General features: G+C 42.3%; 1 protein-coding gene across 2 annotated transcripts in view; it reads right to left on the bottom strand.

Annotated features, from left to right (window-relative positions):
- Nucleotides 1-17,123, bottom strand: part of sars2 (seryl-tRNA synthetase 2, mitochondrial) — a 40,865-nt gene extending 23,742 nt beyond the window's left edge. The window contains exons 1-6 of one of the 2 annotated variants that reach the window (XM_052044406.1): nt 16,861-17,123; nt 14,538-14,633; nt 12,002-12,031; nt 10,663-10,803; nt 9,101-9,155; nt 7,319-7,382 (exon numbers count right to left, since the gene is read on the bottom strand). In XM_052044406.1, the coding sequence (XP_051900366.1) occupies nt 7,319-7,382; nt 9,101-9,155; nt 10,663-10,803; nt 12,002-12,031; nt 14,538-14,633; nt 16,861-17,103 (629 nt within the window). In that variant the 5' untranslated portion in view covers nt 17,104-17,123. The remainder of the gene's footprint in view (nt 1-7,318; nt 7,383-9,100; nt 9,156-10,662; nt 10,804-12,001; nt 12,032-14,537; nt 14,634-16,860) is intronic. The other variant, XM_052044405.1, reaches the window with a different exon arrangement.
- Between the last annotated feature and the right edge of the window lie 329 nt (nt 17,124-17,452).

Genomic DNA, 17,452 nt, shown 5'->3' with positions numbered 1-17,452 from the left:
GAGGTAATCAAAAAGGAAAAGATGAAAAGAAGCCAGGGCTGGAGAAACCTGTTGAGCGTACTTGTTATTACTGTAGGAAACCTGGCCACGTGATATCTAATTGTGCCCTTTTGAAGAAAAAGAAGGAAGCTGGGCCCAATGCTTGCTTTCAGGCAATTAAAAATCAAAAAGGTTTAGGAGATGCTGTTAAAGATCAGTCCTTGCAAGAGGGAAAATCGGAAAAGTTGGAGGAGGTGAGAAAGGAATTCCGTTCGTATGTATCAGAGGGTTTTGTTTCACTGAATGATGAGTCACCCCAGGTGCCAGTGAAAATTCTTAGAGATACTGGGGCTAGTCAATCTCTCTTGCTGGACAGTGTTTTAAATTTTGGTGAAGAAAGTGTCACTGGTGAAGTAAATCTAGTACGAGGTGTTACAGGTGAGACCATGTCTGTCCCTTTTCACAGGGTGATTTTAAAGTCAAAGTTCGTAGAAGGACCAGTCGAGATAGGGATAAGGCCTAGTTTGCCAGTGGAAGGAGTTTCTTTGTTATTGGGAAATGACCTTGCAGATGGAGAAAGTGATCCTGTGGTACGGTTAACAACCAAACCAAGGATTGATGAGTCTGAGGATGATCCAGATGTTTACCCATCATGTGCGGTGACTCGAGCTAGAGCTAAAGAATTAGCCAAGACAGACAGTCCGGTGCAGTCTGATGTGGTTCCTTGTGACAGTCCTAAACAGGAAGAAAATTATGATGCCTTATCTGAGACTTTTCTGTCTTCACTGGAGGATCAACATCCTTATAGTGAGACTGAATTTAAAGATTTGTCTTTGTCGAGGAAGGATTTTATGGTGGAACAGACAAAGGACCCTGAGTTGACAGAATTGAAAGAAAAAGCACTCTCATGTGAGGAGATTGAAAAGGTGCCAACTGGATACTATGTCAAAAATGGAGTGTTAATGAGGAAATGGAGACCTCCCCATGTCCAAAAATTTAAAACTCGGTTGGAGAGAGTCTGCCAGCTAGCAAGAGAGAATTTGAAAACTAGCCAGATAAGAATGAAGACATATTTTGATAGACGTGCTCGGCCTAGGACATTCGCAGTGGGGCAAAAGGTGTTGGTATTTTTCCCTAGCCAAAATAATCCCTTGCAAGCTCGTTTTTCTGGACCCTATGTTATTGAATCTCGAGTGACTGATCTAACATATATAATCAAAACACCAGATAGACGCAAGAAAACGCAACTCTGTCATGTAAATATGCTAAAACCTTATTATGAGAAGGATTCAGTTGTGGCCTTGGTGGATGATGTAAAGGTTGTTTCTAGAATGCCTGATGTTGATGTTGAGGAAGGCCAATTTAGACCAAATATTGTTCCATCGAAACTGAAAAACCAAAATATCATGGAGAACCTTGAAACGAAGTTGGACCATTTACAAGTTTCACAAAAACAACAGATGAGAGAATTAATTTTAAAATTTAAAAATCTGTTCCCAGATGTTCCAAACAGAACATCGATAATTACCCATGATGTTGATGTTGGGGATGCAAAACCAATCAAACAACACCCATATCGAATGAATGTGGAAAAAAGTAAACTTGTTGATCAGGAAATAAAATACATGTTGGAAAATGATATTATTAGACATTCTAGTTCAAATTGGAGTTCGCCCTGTGTTATTGTACCTAAACCTGATGGAACTGTTAGATTTTGCACAGATTACAGGAAAGTGAATGCTGTAACAAAGTCAGATGCTTACCCTATTCCTAGGGTGGATGATTGCATAGACAGAGTGGGAAAGGCAAAATTTCTTACAAAGATTGACCTGTTAAAAGGGTACTGGTGTGTTCCATTAACAGATAGAGGAAGGGAGATTTCAGCCTTTGTAACCCCTTCTGGATTGTATGAATACAATGTTTTGCCATTTGGAATGAAAAATGCTCCGGCAACATTTCAAAGAATGATTAATTCAGTGATTCATGGGTTAAAACATACAGATGCCTACATTGACGACTTAGTGACTGGGAATGATACTTGGGAAGATCACATCTCTGCGTTAGAAAGGTTGTTTGAAAGACTTTCCAAGGCTAACCTTACAGTTAACTTGGCTAAAAGTGAATTTGGCCATGCCACTGTGACGTATCTTGGTTATGTTGTAGGTCAAGGCAAGCAAGCTCCTGTTCAGGTAAAAGTTCAAGCAATATCTGAGTTCCCTATTCCCACAGGTACGAGGACTGTTAGAAGATTTTTGGGAATGGTTGGATATTATCGAAAATTTTGTAAAAATTTTGCTGATATTGCTCTTCCCCTAACTAATCTTCAGAAGAAGGGAGTAAAGTTTGTTTGGACAGATTCTTGTCAAGAAGCATTTGAGAAGCTGAAAGCCATTTTATGCTACCATCCTGTGCTCAGAACACCTGACTTTGAAAAGCCATTTTCATTAGCAGTAGATGCCAGTGATGAAGCTGCAGGAGCTGTGTTGTTGCAGAAGGGTGACCTTGATGATATTGACCATCCTGTAGCTTACTTTTCAAAGAAATTTAATGAGCATCAAAAGAATTATTCCACCATAGAGAAAGAATTACTGTCGCTTGTTTTAGCCTTGCAACATTTCAGTGTATATGTTTGCACCGCTCAGAAACCATTGACTGTATATACAGATCATAACCCACTGGTGTTTCTGAGCCGAGTCAAAAACAAGAACAGAAGGCTGTTAAACTGGAGTTTAATTTTGCAAGAGTTTGATCTCATGATAACTCACATTAAAGGCAAAGATAATGTGATTGCTGATTGTCTTTCCCGATGTTAAATGGGAAACATGTATCTGTACTAATCTGATAGTCTGTAGTTGTGTAGCATGATAATTATTAACATTACTAACTGTATGCGCGGTTAAAATTTTCTTGGGAAAATTTTTTTTTAGGTGGGAGGTGTTACGGACTCAGTGAAAGTCCCTTTAAGATAGAGAGTGTGTGTGTATGTGTGTGTGGGGCGTGCTTACGTCAATAGAAGATAAAGGACGTAATGACGTTGTAGAAGAAGAAGAAGAAAGAGAGAGAGAGAAGGGAGAGAGACACCAGCCTGCTTGTTTTTCTCTATCGATGGATGAGAAACAATAACTGTGTTTACCACTGAAATCCATGTATGGAAGTTGGAAGTAATCCGGTGGAGTTCACTTTGTTGCTGACCTGTAGAAGGAAACAGGTATTTGTGTGTGGACGACCACGGTTCGGATGCTTTTCGGGGTGAGCAAGTCACTACCGAGTAAACACTGAAGTGTCGTTTGGGTTCCATTGTGGAACATTTGGATTTCGTATGTACTCTCTCTATGTTTTTCTACATCTACATCTTATCTTCAGACAACGGTGTTTGTTGAAGAAGCCCTTGCTCATGTTTCACCTTATGGCTTGCAGAACTGAACTTTAAGAACCATTCAGGAACTGGGAGTTTTGGACTTTGTCACACACACACACACACGACGAGTTTAGTTTTGGGGTTAACGTTCGAGGTTTAACATTTTTGAATTCTAACATACTAACATTTTAACTTTTATTTTACGTATTATCATAAGTAGTGATTAATAAAATAGTTTTTAACACTAAATCATGCTCAGTGTGTTTCTTTTGTTGCTGGTTTGTGACACTACGCAAATATAAATTTCTATTGTTGGTTGGGTGAATAACAGCTTTTAACTGTGCCTTGCTGATAGGGCAATTGATCTAATTTAATAATTTCAAACACTTGCCCTGCAATCTAATTAAGTCCATGGCTTGCTTGTGGATCTCTCTTTCTCTCAGGTAGTCCCTGGGGATCCAGGATGATTTGTTTCCACTCCAGAGGTTCTAAAAGCCACTGTTGGACCTGCAGGTTGTCACAGGTGGGGCAGGATGTGCTTGATTGGGCAGGCTCTGGAGCTTTTGGGAGATGGTGAGATCCTTCCATCATTTACACTGGGTGCTCCTGATGAAACTAATGTAAGTTCTCCGCACCATCCCAAATTCTCCTCCTCTATTAGTCAATGTGGATATTACATCTTCAAGGAGGCTTTTGAGAACACTCTTGAACTGTTTCCTCTGTTCACCCAGAGCTTAGACTAAAGTGTCTGTTTTGGGAATCTGGTGTCAGGCCTGTGAGCGACACGACCCGCCCAATGAACTGCAGTTAGGGTCTCAATACTGGGGATGTCGGCCTGGGAGAAAATGCTGCCATTGCTTTGCCTATCCTGCCAGTGAATTTGGAGGATTTAGCAGAAGCAGCATTGGTGACCTCTCCAGTGCTTTAAAGTGTGTGTTACAGGCATGACGGGAGCAAAAGGGAGGGCAGGGATCACTTCTACCTGGTAGACCACAAGCTTTGTGTCTCAATTTGCCTCCACTGGTGTCTGCTGCATAATAGCACACAAACCACACGATCTTTATCAATGGGTCTCTTCTGGACCCATTCTCAGTGCAAGGCTGCTTCCTCACCCCAGTGCTGCACCTCACTTCATGCCACTGTGTTTTGTTCAACATCTTAAAGGAATTCTCCATGTACACAGCTGCTGGAGTGGACCTAACACACAAGATAAATGGAAAACTCCTCAAACTGTGTTGTTTCCACTCTAGAACCAAGGTCACCCCAACTGCAATCATCCAGGTACAGTACCCATATGATATTTGCATATGCAGACATTCGGAGGCCAAGCTCCAAGTCATTATCAACTCATTTGATAAAGCATACAAGAGCACGTGCCTTGCACTTAACATCCACAAACATCCACTACCAATCAGCCCCCACTGTACAAACTCACTTTCCAATAAATTGCTTCTGATATCAAGGGAGCCACCTCTCACTGAAGGCTGGCATTGATGATATTCACCAATTCACCAGTGCACCTTTGATTGATTGAGGAAAAAAACGTGTTTGAAGATCAAGGCCTCAAATCCAGCACCAAGGTCACAGCCTGATGGGTAGCTGTGATCCCTACCCTTCTTGTATGCCTCTGAGTCATGGACTACCTACAGCAAGTGTCACAAAGTGTTGGAGAGAGAATACTGCCATTGATCTGATAATATGCACTTCTAACACTTGTGCTGCAACATAATTAAGTTCATGGCTTGCTTGTGTGTGATTACTGACTGAACCTCCAGGGAGCCCAAGTGATGGGTAAATGATATGAATTTAAGTTGCATTAAACAGCTGGAGACTAATTGCTTCATTTGTTTAGCAATGCCAGAGTGTTGTTTTTAATTATTCAGCCTTCAAAGACAGCATTCCTTGTTGGACTCCTCTAAAGAGAGAGATAACCTTAGATGTGTATTATTTGAAATCTGGGACATAACATAATGAGGCTATTTCAACTTCAAAAGCAAATGTGATCTTCATTTGTATAGACTTTTGTTACTTTGTACATTATATCCGAAGGCAATGAATCACTTTCGTAATGCAGTGCCTGACATGTAGGCTTACACAATGAGCCAACCATCATTAGCAAAAGGAGACCGGCACTTCCTCCAAACACTGTCCCAACGTATATCAAAAGGATAGATTATATTGAGGGCCAAAACCGTTATTTAGTATTTCCTCCCTTTCTGTGTTTGGCCCACATTTTGTAAGTACATAAGGAATTTCCATAAGGCAAATGCAAACCGCTGCTGGAAACAATACTTGTAGCTTTTAGCCAGAAGGCAGCACTACGAAGCGAGTTCTGAAATCTCACGGTCTCCATGTTGATTAAAACAGATTTAGCAACTTATCCTGGGAAGGGCTAATGGCAACTCATTACGAAAATAAGTTAGAGTGATACAGCACAGAAACTGGCCTTTTGGCCGACTGAGTCCACACTGACCGACAAACGCCCACCTACACTAATCAACCCCTTTCATCTCCCCCCACATTTCCACTTGCACACTAGGGCCAATTTATAGCAGCCAATTAATCTACTAACCTGTATATCTTTTGGATGTGGAAGCAAACCAAAGCACCCGGGGGAAACCCATGCGGTCATAGGGAGAACGTGCAAACTCCACACAAACAGCACCCGAGGTCAGGATTGAACCTGGGTCACCAGCGGTGAAAGGCAGCAGCTCTGCCACTTGTGCCACTCACTAGTAGTGCAGGTGGTGCACATCTGCCCCACTCCAATGAAGATGAATACGTGATCTTTATAATGTTAATGTTATCTTTCAACAGTCATATTCAACCTCCTGAGCCATCAGTGGCTAGAAACACCGAGAGTTCCCAAGCTACGACAGTAGATATTGACCAGTTTGACTGTTAACTATAACCGCCATGCTCTGGGCTCCTGTGAGCAATGCCATAGGTGATTGGATTATTGTAAGGGTGGGGGGGGGGAAATATCCTGATGGCTTACTTGGTCTTTGCCTTACCTGGTGCAAGAGTGAGCTGTCCAGAACAAGATTCAAAAGCACCTGGACGGTGAACTATAACAGGTTTCCAGCATCCCAAAAACAAGCAACTAACAGTTCTGATGAAGGGTCTTCGACCTGAAAGGTTAACACTGTTTCTCCTTTCACAGACGCTGCCTGACTTGCTGAGTGTTTCCAGCATTTTCTGCTTTTATTTCATATTTCCAGCATATCCAGTTTTTAGATTTTCAATTAATATTTCAACTGATATTGCTGTCGTACTTGGCTCAATCCTTTAAAATCACTACCATGCTTTAGTTGGTAATACACAATCTGCAGAGAAGACCTTGCAATGCATTTCAACTCAATCAGTTTTAGAATTCAAATGTCAAACTCCAGCAACAGAACCTTTCCTGCTCAACCCTGCCATTTGGAATTCCAAAGGAACTAACCCAGACCCATACACTTCCAACATGCACAATCCCAGTAATTAAACAGTTTTCCATTAACTTGCAATGCAGAGTTTTAACAGAATTAATTTCACCTCATTTACTCCAAATCTATATTGTAACCCTAATATAATAAGTCTCTCCCCATAGCACAGAATCTCAATGAATTAACTTTTCCATTCACTACTACAACAAATTTAAATGCAAAATATCCCTTTCAATTCATTCCTACTCTACAGAAACCCAATTGAATAAAGCCCATCCCATTTATTTGCAATAAATAGAAACCCAACATAATAAATTCTGCTAATTCTATCCTACTGAATTAATCATCATTCCCTTGCTCCCAATGCATTGAATCCCAAAGAATTAAACTCATTCCCATTTATTCCCATTGTGTAAATTGCCAAGCGACTCCTCATCCAAACCAATCATTGCCCAGTTAATGCTCAGTCAATCCACTGAAAGTCTCACCTAAAAACCCAGTGCAGGTTCAGTCTTCTACTGCCAATGGTCTGAGATAAGCAAGTTCATCTTACCTCTGTCTAATAATGTCCAGCTCTTCACCGATTTGCAAATGACCCTTGGGTTCAAAATCAAACTCTAGAAAACAGAAGGAAAGGGTCAGAATGGAATTGTGAAATTTCAGACCATATAAAAATCAAGGTTGTTCATCATGTTGATGTTCCTCCAATGCCACATGTAGTGGCTGCTTAAATGCTTGACTGCTCTGTCACTTTAAGGATTTCACTTAAGCACATCTTGTAAATTACTGAGATCAATTACAATTAAATTCCACGTCAATGACATATTTATAGGTTTCAGGCTCAAGATCAGAATTCCTAAAGAATAACAAGCTTATCTTTTAAAAATATACTTTGCTTCAACCTGCAGGCTAATGCAAGATCAGGAATGCAATGGGCACACTAAACCTTTATATTTCTTAATGAACTTTTCTAACATTGCCAACAATGAATCCAAGGTTATACTGGGTGCAAAATGAGTTCTTGAATGAATATGGAAAATATTTTTGAGAGACATCTACTGGAGAAAATGGACACGTTTTTCTTAACAGGTCATTTTAGGTAACCAACAACATTTCAACTGCGTAAGTAAACATGTTCAACCAATTTCTAGGTAAAAGGCTTTTTTTTCCATCAATCAACATTGCCAAAGACAAATTAGAAAGAGATAAGATTAGCATTGAAAAGTGTATTTTTCATTGTATAAATGAAAATCTCAAATCAAACCAAAGGTTTTTAAACATGAAAGAAATATTTGTTTTAAAAGTGTCATCAATGTTGCATTATAAAAAAACAAGAATGAATTTGTGCACAGCAAGCTCAAACAAACCACAGCAGGATAATGATCAAATGATCCATTTTCATCACGTTAGTTGATGGATACATCAACATTAGGCAGGATTCCAGGTAGACTACCCCTGCTCTTCCTAATGACTGTGCCATGGGATCTTTCATATCCACTTGAGAAGAAGGCATCTGAAACTCTACGTCTGAAACTTTACATCTGAAATTCAGCACATCCAACAGTGCCATATTCCTTCTTGCCAGTGGGAAAGCAGGTCTGGATTTCTATGCTTAAGTCCCAAGAGTAGGACTTGAACTCTCATGCTCCCTGTTCAGACAAAAAGACCTGACCACAGTGGCACAGCTATTACCTATGCAGGGTATATCATATCATATTTGGGATTTATATCAATGGATCATTACAATGTTAATGAATTACTAAGTGACTATAATACAAAGCTTTATAGTTATCTGGACTGTTAAAGTGTTAAACTGAGAACCCATCTGCCACTTCCCATCAAGATTTCAACCACCCAAAAAAACTCTTGGTGACCTGGTCAACATTACTCACTGGAAGTAATTCACCGAGGCACTATTATTTCTATCCACCAAGTGTAATTCTCTAGGCAACTGCTCCTGCTGCTTTAAAATCCCTCCATTACCTCAGCTCTCCCTTGCTCTGCAGCTTCCTCCAGCCATACAACCCTGCATTCTTCCAATTCTGACCTCTGTGTACCTCAAATTTTAATCACTCCATCAGTAGAGGCTGTGCCTTTTGTGGCATTGAGGCCCCAAAGGTCTAAAATTCCCTCCCTAAACATCTCCTCGTTCAATATGCAATTTAAAAGCTACCTTGCCGGGTAAGCTTTGATCACCCTTCTAATGTCACTTTACATGGCCCAGTTGTTTGATAATGTTCCTGTTTGGGGTGTTTTACTGTATAATGGAAAGTTATTGTTGTTTGTTGTAAATGTTCTCAGTACTATGGCCATTGGTATCTATAAAAACCCTCACCTGGTTTCTCACCAACCATCTCAACCACGACAGCCTGACTTTCATCACCTATGGGCTTCCAAGAGAAAGAGAATGATTAGAAATTGGAATAAAACAACAGGAACAAGTTTAGATTATCATTTTCTCAACAAATTACCACAACAAATTCCTAAAACTGGGAAATGAGGGAAAGTGATTGAGGAACGCAGGGTTCCTGTGGTGTGGTAGTGAAGCACTGGACTGGATCAAAGGGAGCATGTTCACCATAGTAGTGCCAATGACAAGTAATTACAGTCTCTCATCATCATGTCCACAGCAGAATTTGATAGCTGTGAAATGTAGATAGTGGAAGGAGGGGCAAGGCCACTTGCACACTATATGAAACAATATTTTGTAACGACAATAATCTCCTTATAACACACCTCTCAGCAATACCACCATCCCAGAAAATGGGGAGGCATTACAGTGGATAGCTGCAGGTTGAACTCCGACCCTGGCAACCCAATACCGATTAACTGATGTAACTGGAGGTCTGTCCTAATGACTCATAGTGAGGCACAAGTTCAAATCCCAGCTTGGCAGCTGGGAAATCTAAATTCACTTAAATAAAAATCCAAAGTGGAAAAGGAACATCAACAGCACTTGTCCGTGTGCGTCTTACACCAGAATGGTAAAGGATGGTCCACATGACACACACATTTTGTTCCCTGAAGGACATCAGAGAATCCGATGGGCACATAACAAATGCATGCACATATGTATGCAGTGTTACAGGTCAGGTTGTTATTTGGTGAATGTCCCTTTAAAGCACCTGGATAGTAGAATAGTAGTGTGTGTGTGTGTGTGTGGTGTCATCAAGACAGCAACAAGATAACAATGTATTGGCTGTTGTGCTCAGTGAGTCGAAAAGGGGAAAGAGAGAGACACTGACTGCTGGTCTCCGTAACAATGGATGAAGAACAATAGCTGTGTCTGTCACTACAATCCATGTATGGATTTTTGGAGCAAACAAGTGGAGTTCACTTTGTCGTTAACCCGTAGTGAGAACGTAGAGAGAAATTACGAAATCCACATGTTCCACGATGGAACCCATATGACACCTCAACCTACGATAATCTCCATTGCTTTGTTCCGAAGTATCTGCCACCCCGAAGGCATTCGATGTGTGGCCGCCCACACAAATACCTGTTTCCCACTACAGCTTAACAACAAAGTGGACTCCACTTGTTTGCTCCAAAAATCCATACATGGATTGTAGTGATAGACACTGCTATTGTTCTTCATCCATTGTTATGGAGACCAGCAGTCAGTCTCTCTCTCTCTCTCTCTCTCTCTCCTCTTCTCGACTTACCTTGATTCACTGAGCAAAACGGCCAGCACGTTAGCTTCTTGCTGTCTTGATGACACCACACACACACACACACACACACACACACACACACACACACACACACACACACACACACACACACACACACTCTCTCACACTACTGTCCAGGTGCCTTAAAGGGACATTCACCAAATAGCAACCTGACCCGTAACAGCAGGGGTAACTTTCCACACATGCACGCATTAAAGCTTACCACACTTGGATGAGTCCAGTTGGGTAGTTTCAATGCTTTCAGATAGAAGTGTTCATCAAGCTGGTTCTCTTGATGATACAGTACATTTAATTCCAAGCGAATTTCCTTTCCGCGATTTCGCAGCCTTGAGAAGTCAGGGTGCTGTTTCCAATAGTAAAATATATATAGACGTTAAAATAATTCTTCCCTTTCCGGCCACATTCATATTATGATCCTCACTGGGCTTTCAAGCTCACTTTACCATCTGAACAGCAGTGAGATTTGCTAAAGATACACAGGGAAAACAATAAACTTAACCACATACATTGAAATAAAAAATGTACAAAAGTTTCCTTTTAATTTCCACTGTCAGAGCTGCTTACAATAATCTTATTAAAACCACTTACTGCATGCCCAACATAGTGACACACACTGTGGCACAAACTGCACATCAGGAGTACAAAACAGAGACCTTCCAGTGTATTGAATGGGAGACAGTGGAGTTGGCGAGGGAGGGATCAGCATCACCAGCAATCAAGTTCCTTACTAGACCCTCATCTACTGACCTGCCTTCAAGCTGCCACACAGTCAGTGGATGTTGCTGAGGAGGTTCTGGACAAGGCAAAGCCTGTGCACTGTTAACCTCCACTGTTGGGGTCTTTGCAACAAGCCACACTGTAGTTGCTGCAAACTGCAAGCCGTGTTCTATGGACAATGTGCAGCTATTGAAAACGAGTTCAGCAATGGGCTAGGAGAACTGGGCATGGCCACAGAAGACCCAATCACATAGCAAGTCAATTGCAACAGCCTAACTCTCACCTGTACCCGTGGCTATTGTTACCCAGCATGCATTTTCAGCCAGCTTTCTGCATCTGACTATGGGGAAAGGGTGGAGGAATGGGATTAATGGAGCTACTCTCACAGGAACTGGCAGGGGCTTAATGGGCCCAATGGCCTCCTTCTGTACTCTAATGATCCCTAGGAATCTACATTTGCAAGCCCACCAACCCATTAACCATCTGTTCAAACCAGTCCCACTCAATCTTCCACCCACATAGCACCTCTCTCCCAGCCAGGTATCCCCTCTTTTCAATACCACTACCCACCCTGCCAATCCCCTCCCAACCCACTTGCTCCACAATGTCTTCTCTCTGCACTGGAGGAAGCCCATTCTACCCTGCGTGGTGCTTTGAGTTTCATACATGATGGAACAGCAGAGCCTCCACGTCAGGAGAGGCCCCTCCCACAAGCCATACCAAGAGGTTCTATGGGCCAAGTTCCATAACCGTGGCAGCTCTTGTGTGGGCTTTAGCCCACAACCCACACTCGTATCTGGAAAGATGAGATGGATGGTACTTACTGACTGAAGTGCTTCTTTGTTTTTCTTATCCTATATATAAAAAAAACAAAATTACCAATTCAGATACAAACATCTAAACATACAGAATATTTGCACATAACTTTTCCCATCTTTTCCCCCTGTGCATAGAATTCCAAATCCTAAGCATCCCATCACTTTTCCCTCTTCTGCTTCTTCCTCAGCTTTTCTGCTCCAGTTGATCTAGTGACTGCTACACATGGAAATCCATCAATGGCTTCATACAAACTATCGAGGAATGCACACAGCTACAATTTCAGTTTACCCAATGCTGCCAAGTGAGGCGGAATCTTGATGGTTCCAGTCCCATTCCAAAATAACTAACAGAAAAAAAGAGAGTGCACTGCTTTGCTGACACTGCCTTCTTTCAAGAAGAGACTTTCATTCTACTCTATTTAATGTTCACAATGCAGCCTCCTCTATATTGGAGCCACTTTGTTCAGAGGCAATGAGAAGTGTCAGTGAAGGCCACATCCTGAATAAAATCCCCAGGAGTGACTCCGAGCTTCCAGTTGCCTGCCACTTTAATTCACCATCTGTCCGACCTCTCCACCTGTTGCCTCCTACCATGTTACGACAAGACCCAACGCAAGCTCGAGAAACAACTCAGCTTGTTGTCTGGATGTACTGTAGCCTGCAGCACTCAACATTGAATTCTCCAACTTCAGGTAACTTTATCTTTCTTTTGTTGTACATTTATTATATTCTGAATGTTCCAGTAGGCCAGATTATATACTGTATCACCCAGACTTCACAACATTAACAGCATATTCACACAAAGGAGCTTAACTGTCCATTCAATGAATGTCCATTAAATTTCACCCTATTACTGACATTCCCTTTGTCCTCCCCCACCTTCTGTCCTTTTCTCAGTTCAGATGAAGGGTCTTCGACCTGCAACGTTAAATGGCTTCTCTTTCCACAGATGCTGCTTGACTGGGTGAGTTCTTCCAGCATTTCTGTTTTTACTTTACTGAAGCCCATTCAGCTCACTCAGGCAAATGTAAAAGAGCCAATGGTTTTATTCTGAAGAACAAAGGACATTCCCTCGGGCTCCTGGCCAATATTTCTTCCTTAAATCAAACACTCCTCTTACTCAATTACATAATGCCAACACTGAGAGATCCTCCTGAAGCAAAGTTGTATATATGGAGTTTATACATACATGTTATTCGTCAAAAACAGATACATTCTGTTCAATCTTTCTGCTGGCTGATCTTTATTGACTTCAGGTCCAGCAAAACCTTTAAGATCCTTGTCCACATTTTCAAATTCTGATTTTGCTCCTTCCTATCTGTGCAAATCTTCCAAATGAATCATGTGCTCTGGCAACATTGCCCTCTTGTGTGTGTATCTGATTTGATTCCTTCATTATCACCTGGGCTCTCCATAAACCTCTATGGATCTCTCCGCTAAAAGGTTTCTTTTACCTTTACCCCTTGATCAATCTTTTCCTTACATGGCTGGATGTCACATTTCGTCTGCTATCACTTCCGTGAAGCACTTTGTGACATTTTACCATACTAAAGGCACTACTTAAACATATTGTTGTTGTCTATCTCATGAGGAACATTGACTAAAGAGTTGAAGCAGCAGAATAATAAACCCATTGGGATAAATGGATTGTTCACGTCCATTAACTCTTACGGCAAACAAAGCCATTTGAGAAGATTAAGAGCATCCTCCTCGATTATACTTCAGAGTTCTGCTGATCTTTACGAATTTTACATTTTATGAATTTTACATCTGTGATTTGAGAACATAGCAACTTTGAAAAATTCTCTCAATATTGTCATTGAGCAAAGGCATGGATACAATGAAAGGGCACAATCTGTGAGCTGCATTAAAACCAACTCACCTTAACATTGTGAGATATTCAGATCATCACATAAATTGCCCCCTCACTGTCACTGTGCCTGACCCTGAAACTGCCTTTCACCCAGATAACATGGCTCAAAAAGGTCTTTCCTCAAAGGCCAAAGTTGAGTGTTTGCCACAGCTCAAAAAGGACAAAATATTACAAACTTATGCACTCATCACTGCGCTTCACTGAAAGTCTGGTGACCACATTTTTCTAAAAAAATAATCAGACCTACATTAAATGTGTTTCTCAAAGTGGATGCAGATGTATGGTCATTGTCCTCAATCGTGGATGATCAGTGACCTAGCTCTATGTACCTCTCTTTACTGCATATCTTTTGATACTTTTGATTAAGAAGAGTCTTAGATTTAAACTTAAAAATAATCTGGTATCAATTATCATTTGTAAGTTCCAAGTTTCCACCATGGTTTGTTTGAATGCAGAACCGTTCTTTATCTCATTCCTGAAATCCCCAACTCTGATATCTTAAGACTACTTCCACTAATCCTAAACTTTGCAAACAAAAGTAGTAATTTCTTTCCACATGTCCTATCTGTTCCCCTTAATACCCTTAACTCCTTAATCAAATTACTCAGCGAACTAACTATCACCTTCATTTGTCCAACGTCTTGCGTAAACTCCAAGCATCATTCTTACCAGCAGGGCTTTAACTGAATCACTGATAGCTCTTTTCTCATTCTCCAACTTCTCAATTTCCTCTTTTGTTTTTATCAGCTGTTGCCACGTAGATATCTGTTGGGGTGGAACAATTGGAAAGAGTATTGGAAAGAGGAAGGATCATTGTGTTTTACGCCCTCAAAGAGCTGAAGAAATATTTTAAAACCTAATAAAGCTTTCTAATAAATCGATTTTCTACACCTTATCTCACACTATGCTTTCTTTATTAAAAATTATACAATTAGCTGTTAACTTTTTCCATTATACGCTAAGTCAACATTTATAACCGAAACTTCTTATACATTTTAATTCATTCACAGAATGTGGGAGACCCTGGCAAGGTTGGCATTTGCTGCACAATCCCAGCTGCCCTTGACAAGTGAGTCACCTCGTCGAACCAGAGCAGTTTTTCTGATGGTGTTCCTACAGGGTTGCTACAAAGAGAGATCCAGGATTAAGACTCAGTGATAAAGGAATGACAATATATTTCCAACTCAAGACACCACATGAATCAAAGGGAACATGCAGTTTGTGATAATCTCATGCATCTGCTGCTCTTGTTCTTCTTGATGTGATCACAGAACTAAAGAAAGGAGGGCCAGAAAAGAAGCTTGAAATTGGGATTGAGTCTGGTCCAATCAACTCATTCCTTCAACTGAAGTCTATAACTGACCTTTTAAGTTCCCAGAGCAATGCTGCAAAAAATCTGCAAATATATTTAGAATCATTATTTTCAAGCAGGAATTGAACAGATGCACAGAATAGAGAAAGAGCTGGACTATGGGACTGGCTGGATTGTTCTTCCAGAGAGCCAACAATGGGAGAATGATCTACTTTTATATTATTGTTTCTCTAACATACATCAACTTTTGTGGTTCTTATCTGTGGTACCCCACGTCCTCTCTTATATCCAACTGATCATATCTGGATACAGTATTCAAGGTGTGGGTTGACTAGACCTTACAGTGGTTTGATCAAAATTCCTCCCGATTTTTGACCCATATAATATAGAAGGCTATTCAGATGGAGAATAGTGGGAAAGGAAAGAACAAAAGGAGAAGACTATGATTGGATGGTGTACAGGTTACAGGGATGATGGTGCAAGATGACGACACTGGGGCAAGTTAAGAAACAAAAGAGCAACACACAAAATGCTGGAGGAACTCAGCAGGTCAGGCAGCATCTATGGACACAAATGGACAGTCGACTTTTCCGGTCAAGACCCTTCATCAGGACTGGAAAGAGGGGAGAGAGCCAGTATAAAAAGGAGGGGGTGGAGCAAGAGCTGGTGGGTGATAGGTGGATCCAGGTGAGGGGGGGGGGGGTTGATAGACAGGTGAGGGAGGGAGGGGAGAAAGAGTGGAAATCATGCAAGAAGCCCGGAGGTGATAGGTGGAAGTGACAAAGGGCTGAGGAAGATGGAATCTGATAGGAGAGGACAGTGGAGCATGGAAGAAGGGGAGGAGGGGTACTGGAGGAAGGAATGTGTGGGTGGGGAAGGGGAAAGAGATGGGGTGATGGGGCTGGTGGACTGCTTTGTCAAGCGCATTTGCTCCATCTGCCGTAACAGCTGGGATCTTTTTAATTACACTCCCTATTCCCACACCGACATGTCTGTCCACCGCCTCCCCTACTGCCAAACTGAGGCCAGACACAGATTAGAAGAATGGCACCTGATAATCCACCTAGGCAAGTCTCCAGCCTGACAGCATGAACATCGATTTCTCTAAATCTTGCTAACCCCTCCCTGTCACCCCTCCCCCTTTGTTTTCCTTATCTCACTGGCCCCATCACCCCTTTCTCTTTCCCCTCTCAATCTGCCCATCACCCACACACTCCTTCCTCCCTCCATGGTCCACTGTCCTCTCCCATCAGATTCCATCTTCCTCAGCCCTTTGTCACTACCACCTTCCACCTCCCAGCTTCTTACATCATTTCCACTCTCACCTTCCCTATCACCACCTTCTCACCTGGATGCACCTATCACCCACCACCTCTTGCTCAACCCCCCCATCCCCACCACCTTTTATACTGGCTATCTCCCCTCTTTCTTCCCAGTCCAGATGGAGGATCTCGACCCGACATGTCGACTGTCCATTTCCCTCCACAGATGCTGCCCGACCCACTGAGTTCCTCCAGCGTTTTGTGTGTTGCTCCAGATTCCCAGCAGCTGCAGTCTCTCTTGTGTCTCTAAGAAACAACTGGAGAAGGTATCATGTGGGGCTACTCATTTATGTGTATTCCACTGCAGGCACCGGTCCAGAGGGCGGTGTGAGGTGTCCACTGCACCCATTGAACCTACTATGTCGGACACATCTTCCCCGGTCAGCTCCCCCTTGCGATTCCGCACATTGTCCAGCACGGCCTGCGTGTGACTGCAGACCAGCCCCATGTCCAGCCGGGGCCTGTCCGAGTAGCCGTCCCTCACATGGTCGTACAGGCTGCTCCTACTGCACCAGCGGCCGGCCGGGGCCCGCCAGCCGCCGATCAGGGGCCGACACCGGGCGCACAGCCGCCACAGCTCCTTCCACCCGCAGCCCGCCATCTCGCCGACCTTCGACGCCCGCCCCCAGCCGTGACGTGAACAGCCCCTCCGCCAATCAGCGGCCCGCCGGTCGGTGACGAGCAGCTGGAGGCGGGCTGGTGTCACGTGACGTTTCGAACAGGGCTGTTCATTCAATGACCCATGCAAGTTTCACCTCCTGCAGCATACAATGACTACATCCTCAAAGGCCACTTTGTTTAGCATTTTTTCCCTTTGTTGGTTGCCAAACAGTTTAAATGCATAAAGAAATAATTGGATGAAGAAAGAACGAAGTTAAAGTCGAGTTTATTGTCAAATGCACAAGTACATGCATGCACAGGTGCAATGAAAAACTTGCAACAGCTTCACA

This window comes from Pristis pectinata, chromosome 35 (genome assembly GCF_009764475.1).
Source record: "Pristis pectinata isolate sPriPec2 chromosome 35, sPriPec2.1.pri, whole genome shotgun sequence".
NCBI classification, from domain to species: Eukaryota; Metazoa; Chordata; class Chondrichthyes; order Rhinopristiformes; family Pristidae; genus Pristis; species Pristis pectinata.
The sequence above is the reverse complement of the archived record's forward strand: the minus strand, read 5'-3'. Positions and strand labels throughout refer to the sequence as shown.